General features: G+C 33.5%; 1 protein-coding gene across 16 annotated transcripts in view; it reads left to right on the top strand.

Moving 5' to 3' along the window:
- Window positions 1-12404, top strand: part of MYCBP2 (MYC binding protein 2) — a 283602-nt gene that overhangs the window by 203573 nt on the left and 67625 nt on the right. For 11 of the 16 annotated variants that reach the window (XM_045054591.1, XM_045054571.1, XM_045054607.1 and 8 more), the window contains 3 exons: window positions 6781-6855; window positions 9389-9613; window positions 10481-10613. In XM_045054591.1, coding sequence (XP_044910526.1) covers window positions 6781-6855; window positions 9389-9613; window positions 10481-10613 — 433 coding nt within the window. The remainder of the gene's footprint in view (window positions 1-6780; window positions 6856-9388; window positions 9614-10480; window positions 10614-12404) is intronic. The other 5 variants (XM_011280436.4, XM_045054582.1, XM_045054579.1 and 2 more) reach the window with 4 other exon arrangements.

The following is a 12404-nucleotide window of genomic DNA, read 5'->3' as shown; positions in this document are numbered from 1 at the left end:
CAAAGGTGAGAAAGAAAGCTAAATGGGTGAACCATACAAATACTTCCTGATGGGTTTTCACTGGAATGTGAAAGAGGTTGTCCCTGACTTATTTGAAAAAATCTAGAGACAGAATAGTGAAGATCATAAAATGAAATGACTTGTGGTATTTTCTAGCCTTTTTTTATGCTGAAGAATGACATGAGTTCTATTTTAATGTAAATAACTCAGAAAGCCTGGTATCATTGATAAGGCTGAGGTTTTCTAGTTCCTTTATTTTAAGGATGGTGGTGATTTGAAATCCTTACAAATTAAAAGAAAGATGCCAGTAAAAAGAGGTAAATACAGATGTAGATAAGACATTTGAAGACCAAAAAGGAGGAGAAAATGGAATTAAGGGCTCATTTGGAGAGTTGTTTTGTGAGGGAGGGGAGGGCATATGTATGGCAGTAGGTAAGTTTTTAGGGATGGAGGGGGAAAAGGAAGAGGTTGAAGAAGAGCATGATTTTTATAAAATAGAAGAGAGGAAAGGCATCAGTTGAGATTGAAACAAATGAGTTAAGTCAGAGGGTTTAGAAATGCAGTCAAGGTTTGGAATAGCCTTTAAGAGAAACTGATGGATCTGAAGAGAAACTACTTGTTTTTGGATTAGTGGTCCCTAAGGACCCAGAGAGACCACTGGATGTATCCATTCTGGATGCCCTTCCTCACCCATAGCCCTAAGTGTCCAGAATCAAAAGTGCCAAGAAATTAGATTATAGCACTGGCTGGAATTTTGGGCTGCTGTGACAGAAAAAGAGGGACAAGATTTCAGATGCTGACGAAAGAGGCCTTGAGATCACCAACCATGGAATCCAGCCTCCGTTAGAAACGTGAAAGGACAAGTGGAGGTCCAAGGGACTTGGAGGCAGAATAAAATCCTGGAACAATGTAGGAGTGCAGTCTACCTAAAGAACTAGAAGGATAGGCAGTTTGTGTGATAAAGTAGAATATTTGAACTTGATTTCATAGGGCGTTTTACTGAATGATATGGGCCGTTAATGTGGCCATGAGCAGGTAGCTGAAGTAGAGTGGAAGTGACAGTCATTCTAACTGCCTCAGTCTAAGAACTAAAAGTCTCAGCAATTGGGCGATCATCCACATCAAACCAAAGACACAGATGATGGCAACACTGTGACTGGCAAGATTAAAGATGAAAGCGAATTTGTTTACCATTGGGGGAGGGGTCCTCTTAGATACAATACAAAGTCAGGGGACAAATGGCAATAGTTTGATGCTGGTTCCTAGAGAAGCATAGAGTAGTTTTAGTATAAAAATACTAGAACAGGTAGATGACAGAGGGTTTATATTTTATGTGGTCACCAAAAATGACAGAGGGGATAAAACTAACAGGCCTAAGGCTCCAAACAGACCTGGTATAAAGTTGCTTCAGTGCAGGTGTTAGATGAGGACTCACACAGTCAGCCTGGCATTGGTGAGAACAGGCTCATTTTTCAAGGTTTTGTCTGTAGGGACCCGCGAGGGCCCCTAACATAAGGAATATGTTACTCCGCAGGGCCAAACATTAATAGGGGATGGAAGGAATAAGGATTCTATCTCACCTTCTCAGGGAACAAATAAGCTAAATAAATGTACCTTTCTACCTCTTCATTTGCATCTCTTACTACATTTACTACTGGAAAAAAACACATTCACTTTCCACCCACTCTCCCTTTCTCCTTGAGTCAATTTATGAATAAATCAACTATAATTATGGCTAATAATTGTAAAACAGTCCTCAGTAAAGAGAGACAGAGAATGCAGGAGATAAAAAATAATATTAGAAATAACCAAGGATGGATGCCACTAACTTAAAAAGATACAAAAATACCAAAAAGTTGCCTTCTGCAGTCTTTACATCTACCTCTTCAACCTTTTTAATTAAAATAATTTTGCATTCACATCAATGTGTGTACCTTATCTGAATCTTGACTCAAACTGTTGGGGATGGTGGGGTGAGGATTAGAAATTTGAACACTGAGTAAATACTTGATGAACTATTTAAAAAATCACCATAAGTAACCCTATTTAGAATAAGCTTTAGGGGCGCCTGGGTGGCTCAGTCAGTTAAGTGTTTGACTTTGGCTCAGGTCATGATCTTGCGGTTTGTGGGTTCAAGCCCTGTGTCGGGCTCTGTACTCGTGTTGTCATTGCGGACAGGTACTGTAGCTAACTGTTAGCCTGCCTAACAATACTTCATTACTTTGCTAAGAATTGATGGTAACCCTCACTTAGTACAAATGTGACTTTCACTCTGTTTTAGCACTTTAGTAATGCTGTAGTTCAGATAAGTAGCATTGACTTTTCATATTATATATAACTATGTATTTTTTAAAATATTTTTTGATCAATGGTAAGATCAGGGATAAATATGAAGAATGCAGACCCTTTTTTGTGAGCTGCTGGTGTTCTGTTAGAACTTTGTGCTCTTAAAAAAAGTGAAGGAGAAGAAGAAGAGCACTGTGCCCTTTTTAGAACACACTGTCCAATTTTACATCTTGGAGTCTTTATGTTGTTTCATTTGTCTAGGATGCTTTCCCTTCCTATTTTTTTCCTATCTTTTTTACTAAATTTTCCTAGTTGACCAAGCTCAAAAATTTCTGTTGACATTTGTCTTCTCTGTACTTCCCAGTAATGCTGTATTTACAAATTTATTGGTTGTTCATTTAAGGACTATTGAGCCCTTATTAACGTACCAAATACTAAGATGGGAAGTAAGCATTGAGTGAAGAGGGGGAGGGAAGGGATATGAAATCAATAAGATGGGAGTGCAGTTCTTGCTCTTGGAGTACTCATTGTATAATATGGCAGACATGCCACATTCAGATAATTAAGTTGCATTGTAATAAGTTACAGAATGACTTCACCTAGGTGATATGTGAGGAGGGAAGAAGTCTTGAAGAAAGGTTGTCAGGAAAAAGTGACAAAGAATCAAATGTCCAAAGTTATGGAGGCCTGCTGTGTTTGGGAACTGAAAACTAGTTGATAAGGGCTGACAAAGCAAAAGATTGGGGGTAGGAATCACATAAGTACTGGGGAAATTAGGTTTCCCTCTCTTTTCTCAGGTTGAAGTAGAAGAGCTCTACTTCTTACCCATAATGTTTAGTTTGTTTTTCTTCCCTTCAGCCCATTTGTATTTGTATACCTTTTACTTCTCTTGTTAAGCTCCTTAAGGTTAAGGACTCATTAAGAATCCCTTCTTACTCATATTCTTTTCTTCCAAAATGTTAAATATTATATTTTGCGCACGGTAGGCTTTCAACTTTGTTGAATACTACATTTTAATGCTTGGCATTTGGTATGATGTACTGTTCAGAATAATTCCTATCACCTATATGCTTCTTCTTCTCATTTACTTTTCTCTCATTTAATTTTGTTGTGACCTGTGATGTCATGTATTTTATCATTCTTATTTTTCTAGTGTCAACAGATAGCTACTCTCTCAAAATCACAAGTAGAAAGTAATAGATAAGGAGACATATGGTCACAAAAGGACAAAGTAAATATAGCTATAAAAATCATACCACTTTAGTAGAACTCCCAAATTAAGGAAATGTGAATATTCATAACCTTAATGGTTGAATGAGGATGAGTACTGTGATACATGTTGAAGGTGACGTAGGTCAGTCTGAGAAGACAGAAGGCATAAAATGTTGATTTTTAAATTAAAATTCTAAAGATCTGGAAGCTACAGAATGTAAGCTAATAGAATGTTTCATACCTTGGGGAAAATATGCCTGGAATAGACCTTACATTTTGGGGGGAAAACGAGTTTACTTCTAGGATAGGAGATATTAGTGATTTGAGACTTCTAGGCCCAATTCTTTGGATACTTTGTCAGAAATGAGGTCTTCCAACATTGTGAAGGTTGAGTGGTAGAGTGTATATCAAGGAGAGTAAATGATACCTGGATGGAAGTATTCTAAGATATCTTTATAATGACTATATTATCTGAATTCTTGGAGAAACAGCTCATGTGTCCAAACATCTCCAGGCATTTATACAAACCACTTCCTTCCTCCATATGCTGATTGATGTTCACATACAGAAAGTAGGTTGATTTCTTCAAATTTTAGGGACCGGAACATACGGAGAAGAGATGAAGGGAAAATATCTTTTGGTAATCTCTCTGATAGCATTACCTGGGGTAATTGGTAAAATTAGCAAATGTTTCTCACATTTTATGTCCCATTTCATTCTCTTGGGTTACCTGATGGTGCCTGGTAGCCACAGCTTTAACATACCCTGAATTGATTGGTTTTGTTATGTTAATAGATTGGTGTATGTATATGCATAATCTGTTTTTACTATTTAACCTTAGTAAATACTAAGTATTTACTTAATGCACCATTAACAGAATGAAATTAAGGCAATTAAAATAACAGTAATTGTTTTTGTGTATGCTGTGTTTAATTTTTCAGAGACATTTTATCTTTTTCTCTTTAAGAATGGCAACTCTTAACTCTGTGCTCATCTAGCACAGTGAAAGAATTATTAAGCATTTTTTTGCATGAGCATTTGGCATGTTTGGTCATGTATTTTCACAATGAATATTTTTCACTTACTTGATCTTCTGTGCCTTGAAAAATTATCCGCAGTTTGGTGATCATTAATTTAGTTAGGATTTTAGTATGCTTTAATTTTTAATTTTCCTAACAGAACTTTTTTGCCTTTAAAACAGTCTTTGAGTATAAAATGATTTAGATTATCGTAGGGGTGTGTGTGTGTGTGTGTGTGTGTGTGTGTGTGTGTGTGTGTGTGTGTGTGTGTTTGCATATAGTGGTACTCCTATTAATCTATGAAAGCTAATTTATGTATTTTAATAATTAGAAATTGAGACTTTGGAGATATTATTTTCATGCATGTTCATGCCTTTACACTAAACTTGCCTAAATTTTCTAAAGAAAACCGTGCAAGTCTATTTTATGTTTAAACTCCAGCTTTCTATCTGGTGCATTTTTGGTATTTGATAAATGTAATTTTATTTGGATACCGTATTTTAAAAGTAGTAAACTAGTGTTTACTGGAATTTTCTGCAAATTGAGAAAAGCAAACAAGTGTCAAATTTGAATCCACATATAATTAACATGTACAAAAATGATTTGATTGGCAATTTATCACAATGGTTAGCAGTTATATCACTTGTTAATTCATGTACTCAGACTCAAAACACTTGTTTGCGCATGGAAATAAAAGAGAGGTACAAGCTTCAAATATTGTGAATCACCATATTGCTTCTTTATCACTAACTCCATCTGCCTTGCTTTTCACGATGCTTTTTACATTGCTTTTAATATAGAAAAAATTATGCTAAAAAATAGAAAATGCTAAAGAATATCTCAATATTGTTTTATGTCAAAAGGTCTGCACCACTGTTTTCTGTGAAGGAGAAAAACCTTTGAGCACATAGTTCAAAAATTCTTATATATATGAATGAACCAGTAAAGACATCTTTTTCCCCCAAAAAATAGCATTTTAAAATGCTTTCATCATGTTTCCACTTCACATAAAGAGAAAGGACCCTATTTGCTATTCATTTTTAAATATGAAAGGGGGCTTTGGTTTTTGGTCTTGGTTTTGTTTTGCATTCATTTGTAGGCACATTACTAGGAACTCCTTTTTCTGGCTGTTATATGTCTTATATCTCTGAATTAGCATATATGTGTATGTATGTGGGTGTGTATCTGCATCTTTCCATACATAAATACATGAGGAAAATACAGAGTTAAAGAATATTAAATTGTCATTATCTAAAATGGCTTATAATTGGTTGGGAATTGTGTTGTTTCTTTTGTGTTGAAGTTTTGGATGCTGAAAGCTTTTATTAACATTTTGAGTGTCCTCTTTTTTGTTCAAAATAACCATTTATCACAGTATTTACATAAGCAGTAAAATTGTGTAATTGCTACTCACTGGGAAGATTTTAATTTCAGATCAAATATATTCAATAGCATATTTTTATGTAAAATGTATATCACTTAAATTTTCATTAAGACATTTTGTGAAGATGTTGACTTTTCTAGGACTGCTGCTGCGAGTTGGTTATTTAACAGAATATTTTTAGATTTTAACATAGAGATGTAAAGGCTCTATGCATTTCCTAAACTTGGTGATAGCAAAAACTAGGCCTGTCTTTTAAGAAAAGATTCAAGTTGTATGTTTTTCTGTGTACTTTTCTTAACAAATATGCTAACAGCTTTCAGTAACATTTCTGAATGATTTTTCCTCATTTAGAGAAGAAAGGGAGATTGAAAAATGACCTAGATTTTTGACTTCTTGATGTTTTTTGTATTTTAAAAAGTGGAAATGTTCACAGATTCTCCATGCCATTAATATTCATAATAATAGTTGCACTATCTATACAATCTATATTATTTACCTTTTCTTTATAAAACAGCAGACTGTTTTCTGTCATAAAACAAATCTGGCTTGTATTGGAACAGATACGTCGTCATTTAAAAGAGTTTTAAGGTTTCCTGCTTGCATTGACTGTCTTAAGCTTTAAATCAATGTCTGGCTCTTAATTTTAGTAAATGGCATGACACACTATATCCATGGAGAGCTTTTGACAAAAACTTATTTATCAGTCTTTCTTTGCTGTATGGTTTACTCAGGTGGCTTCAGTTTCCCTGTAGTAAAATAATATCACAGTGCTGGTGCTAGAGTACAGAACAATGTTGTTACTGTGAACACATCTTCTGTAGATAATATCCTGTTCCCTTTCTTTGTTGATATTTTTCTTTCTTAAACTTTGTCGCTCAGAGTATCTTTAATGCTAGCCAAGGAGTCAGGGACTTGGACGTATTTTCATGGACTTCCAAAGCTTTTTTTCCCCAGGTGAGTTAACTGTAAGGAACAGTCAAACAATATTCAGGTATTTCAGCATGTATAACAAATTTTGCCTTCTATCTTTTGAAGCCTTTGCTTAAGGTTAATGAAAGACTTTTTGCCGAGAAAGATCGACACAAAGTGCTACAATTGAGTTTCCCTGGTAATCCTTTTCCCTCTGCTTTTGTCAAAGAATGTATTATTAGTTTAATTTGAACTTTTATGTGACTTCAAATTTGCTGTATTTAATTTATGACTAGCTTCTCCCATAATTACATCCACATCTGGCTTTCTCAGCTTGCTTGTTTTGATGGGAAAGTCCCAAATCTATGGCTCTTCTCTTCTTCCCTAGCTTTTTACAATGCCCTTTTGGATATTCATCTGAGAATGGGGTGGGAATGCAAAGAGAAAAAAAATTACATTGCACTTCATCCATTTCTTACACTGGTCCCCAGGTCTTCCATTTCTGTATTGGCTAAAGCATGTATATTAGGGTTCCTTGAGAATGGCAACCATACTTCTATGACTTATTTGTCTGTCAGTTCTTTTCATTCTCTGCACTATAAAAAAAAATGGATAGACTTTGTTTAACAGTTATTAATTTGCATAGTTTCTTTATTCAATAAAATATTAAATATTTTAATAAAAGTTCTCATATATTGCCTTTCGCTGAACAACTTGCAATTATTATTCGTTTTTGCCAAGACTCGTCTCTTGTGTTCTGCTGAATGACCAAAGTTTGGAAATACTGTTATAACTTAATTAAATGCTCTAAATATATCAGTGAATACCAGTAAAATTGATTTTTCACTAAATCTACTAATATTTGCTTGTTATTTTTGACATCATACCATGTAATTTTTTAAAAAATGGTTGTAAATAGGACTCACTTGCCTCTTCCAACTATGAAATAGCCTGATGTATTTACTGAAATTGGTTATTCACAACTAGATATTTTTAAATGTTTACTGAAAACCTTGTTAGTGTAGTAGCACAGTTTAAAGTTTAGACCTGACCCTCCATTTTCATTTTGAGCACATTCTTTATTCATATGTAAGTTTTTATGAGTATATATGCATGGGTGTGTACAATGCATATTTTAAGTTTATTTTAGATTATAAATCTACATTTTTCAAGTATTATTATATTAAATGTAAATAAATATTGTCCATAGTACATATTTATACACCTAAAAGTTATTCGTCACCACAATGAAATTAATAGAATATTATGTGAAGGTTAATAGTGGGTTAAAAATTTTCCCTGACCATATACTGAGTTAAAGTCACAGGTACACAGAATTCTTGAATCTACATTTTTTTAACTTAAGAATTTCATTTTTAATTTTTTATTATAGAAAGGAAGACCCTTTAGTATGAGACTACTTAGAGGGATAGAGCTATTTAGTAGTATTTTATCTTGCATAAATAGTATATTAGTGTTTTTTTCATTTTTATTCCATGTTTATGGTATTACTAAATATTAATTTAATTTTAATGCACTGTTTAAATAAGTGCCCCATTAGGGTCATCTTTTGTTATATTTAAACATAAAATAATTTGTAGAGTCTTTACTACTGTATTTAAAAGTACAGTTTAAATCTGTTTTAAAGAAGTAATAATGACAATGGAAGAGCCCCCAGTGTGGAACTTTACTCCTTCACAAAGAGCAAATATGAGAAGGTTATTATTTATCTTTATTGCATTCACATAGGGAACAATTTCATTCAGATTCAATAGAAAATTTAGGGCATGTCCTTTTCTTTCATTTTAGAAATGATTCTTTTATATCTAAATGCATTGTATTTATGTAAAAATGCATCTTTGATATTAATCTCTCTAAAAGCATAATCATCTTTTTCTGTTAATAGCATTAATATATCATTGTTTAGTATTGGCCTAGCAGATCTAGCAGGACATCTTTATTTGTATTACATTAAGGAAGTATGAGTTGTTAAAATCTTATAAGCATTCTTATATTTATCCTTAACCTAGTAAATATTAAGATGTAGCTATATTTTATGCACATTTTTTGTCATTGCTATCCTGTTTATAGACAAGTTTCTAGAATCTTCACACGTGTTTTCTCTATTTGTAAGTAATTATTACAAAGTGGAAGGAAATGAAGATTTAGACTTTTTAACCTGTACCAACATACAGCAATGCAGTAATAATGACTCAAAATTATTCAGTTGTGGTTCACAGAGTATATTATTTTTGTTTTTCCTACTGTTTAATAGGTCATTAAAAAATAAAAATAAAATCAAGTACTATATATTTCTTAAATTGTGGTGGGCAAAAGCCAGAGGTTCATTCGCTCTTTCTGCTATATTTTCTCTCTTCTTTTAAATATTACTCAGCATTGAAACATTAAAAGATTCTTTGGTAGTCATGTTAATGTGTATACTTCAGTTATTTTTGGATATGTATTCTCTTATTTGATAGTATTAAAGACTTGCTGTAAAAGCTATTAATAATAGGATGTCGAAAGTGGTAATAGATTGTATTTTGTTTATTTTTTTTTTTCCTATTCAAATTTTCAGGAACCTAAAACTAATACTGATGACTTTTTCAAAGATATAAACTCCTGCTGCCCACAGGAAGCAACAATGCAAGAACAAGATATGCCGTTCTTGCGAGGAGGGCCAGGCATGTACAAGGTAGTGAAGACGGGACCTTCCGGTCACAACATCAGAAGCTGCCCTAACCTTAGAGGTATCCCAATTGGAATGTTAGTTCTGGGAAACAAAGTCAAAGCAGTGGGAGAGGTATGGATTCTTGTAGCTTCATGACTTCTAAATTACTCCTTTTTAATATAATACCAGAGCATCTCTTCCTTCCAAAGGTTGCCATTTCCATCCCAGGTTTTTAAACGTTAATGTTCTTTATCCTTACTTGTAATGCAAATACTACTAACATCATTTTTCTGTGCTTCTTTTTTAAGTAATTTTATTCTCATAATTATCCTTCTGAAAACAGTACTTATATTAACAAAATGATTTGTATTGTATATATGAATGTTTGGTATGTACATATATCCTTTCATTATTATAAATGTACTACGATGTCATGGGTTAACAGCACTTTAAAATATTTACTATAAATTGGTATGGAGATGTGACATATACAAAGAGTTCATTTCTTTGTTCTCATTTATGTGTCTCACTGAAGTCCTGAGCAAATAAAACTTTTTAGTTAATGGTGGCATTTGCCTCAGCTGATGAGCTTGAAGATGTAGTGTGTCATGCTATTTCTCAGTGTCAGGGTCATTTTCAAGTTGTATTATAGACACTACCAATCTAAATAATAGTTTGCTATGTTGGGATATTTTAGGTGCCAAAACAAAAAAAAGAGAGAGAGCGCCACGTGTTTTGGGGTGATGTGTAAAGTTATTTAGAGGTTGTCCTGTGCCTTAAAAGTTATTATTTTTACTGAAGTCATAAATAAGCAGCATTTTACAGAACTTTTTATTGATTTCTGTCTTACCTCAGGCTGTGGTCTTAATTTCAGAAACTAATTTCATGGTAACTTTTGGAATGCTTACCCTATTCAAACACTTAAACTTTTTGCTGGTTTTCAGCCTGAGTACCCTGAAAGAATCAAGCCAATCAATCGTGCTTTTTGTTATGTGCTAGGTAACCAATTCTGAAGGTGCGTGGGTGCAGCTGGATAAGAACAGCATGGTAGAGTTCTGTGAGAGTGATGAAGGAGAGGCATGGTCCTTAGCTAGAGACAGAGGCGGAAACCAATACCTTCGACATGAAGATGGCAAGTTGGCTTAAATTTGTGATTTATTCTGATTAACCTTTGAAATGCAGAAGTAAACAACTTTTTTGTGTGTTTATTTTTTAAGTAAAGAGAAAAACTGAAGTTAAAAATTCTTACAATTCTTAAAATTTGTTTGTGAAAATGATGGGTACTCAGCACATGTACGAAGAGAGTTAAAAGAAAATGTGAAACATATGAATGAATCCATCTTTGCAAACTATGTTTTCTTTTTTTTTCCCATTGATGTAGATTTGTATGACTTCTTATTCTATGCCAGTCCAGGATTGAATGTTTTACCTTTCTTTTTTAAACACTAAATGGAAGTTCACTTTTCAAATTGTCAATCATAGTACTTCTCCTAGGCAATTTCATTTGATTTAATTTTGTCTCAGGATAGGAGCATTGGATAAATGCATAGCGTCTTTTGGGGGGTTCCTATTTTGTTGTTAGAGTTTCAGCTTTCAACTTCATCTTTTTCAATAATCTCAGTTAATAAAAACTTTTCTTTATTGTCCCCTTCTCTTCATTCTCCTGGGACAAAAACATAGTTTTTCCAAGTTCAGACCATGTCATCACTTGGGTGAAGCTTTAACTGATCCTTACAGAGTCAAGAATTCTAAGTTCCTAAAGAACTATATTTACCGCTAGAATAAAACTGATATCATACTGAAGTCAATTTTTATTTCTTTATATCGAGATTGTGAGTCACTTGTGGACAGGCACAGGGTTTTTAATCTTTGTATTCCTAGTTCTGAAACAGTTTTGGCACTTAATTGCATATTAAGTTTTGTAAATACAAGTTGAATCACAAAAATATTAGGGCATCAAAATAAGTGGATAAGTCGAGCATAGATTTTTTTCTTCCAAATCCTAAAATTTATAGGAGAAGGTCAGATAAATGAAAGAACATGCATATTTATCCAACAGAGAATAAATACGTAGTATTTACCATCCAGGAGGCAATATGGCCATAAGTATAAATAGATCTTTTAAAAGTTTGAAACTTCATGAATGACAGAGTACATTTAGACTACAGTAAAACCTTGGGTTGCAAATAACTTGTCCTGTGAGTGTTCCACAAGGCGAGCAAACATTTATCCTAAATTTTAACTTGATAAATGAGCGATGTCTTGCAATACAAGTAGTACCTGACGCCGAATGTCACATGATCACAACTTAGCCAGTGGTTCTTGAAATTCGCTTTGATATACGACTGCTTTGGATTACAAGCATGTTTCCAGAACAATCATGCTCATAAACCAAGGTTTTACTGTATTAACAGTATACATTAAACATTCTTCCTTTTTTTCCCCACAATAAGCCTTTGAATAAGTTCTATAATTTTAATTTTACAGGTAAGGAAACTAAAGGTCATGGATTTGAAATGACTTTTGCCTGTGGTTATATAGCTAGATGTATGGCAGATGTATTACCTGAGCCAGAAACTGCATTTGTATTTGAGATGCTGTGCTCCTTACAGCACACTACTCTGTGTCAGTAATCATTGAAGAGAATCTGAGAACCTGCTACTTCCCTTGTCTTTACAGACACACTTCGTAATCAGAGCTGATGTGATTGTAAAATAATGTTCTGGGTTGGTATACCTATTCTTCATTATGTTGTGAGAATGAGAACGGCTTCATTTGATGACACTTAGACATTTTACAAAATAACCTTCCCATTTATAATATACTTAATATATATATTACATATTCAGAAGTTCCTAAACATTTCCACTATATATGCATATTCTGATATAAATGAAAATACATAAAGTGAGGTCGGCTTTTT

This window comes from Felis catus, chromosome A1 (genome assembly GCF_018350175.1).
Source record: "Felis catus isolate Fca126 chromosome A1, F.catus_Fca126_mat1.0, whole genome shotgun sequence".
Classification (NCBI taxonomy): domain Eukaryota; kingdom Metazoa; phylum Chordata; class Mammalia; order Carnivora; family Felidae; genus Felis; species Felis catus.
This window is presented reverse-complemented; position numbering and strand designations above follow the sequence as displayed.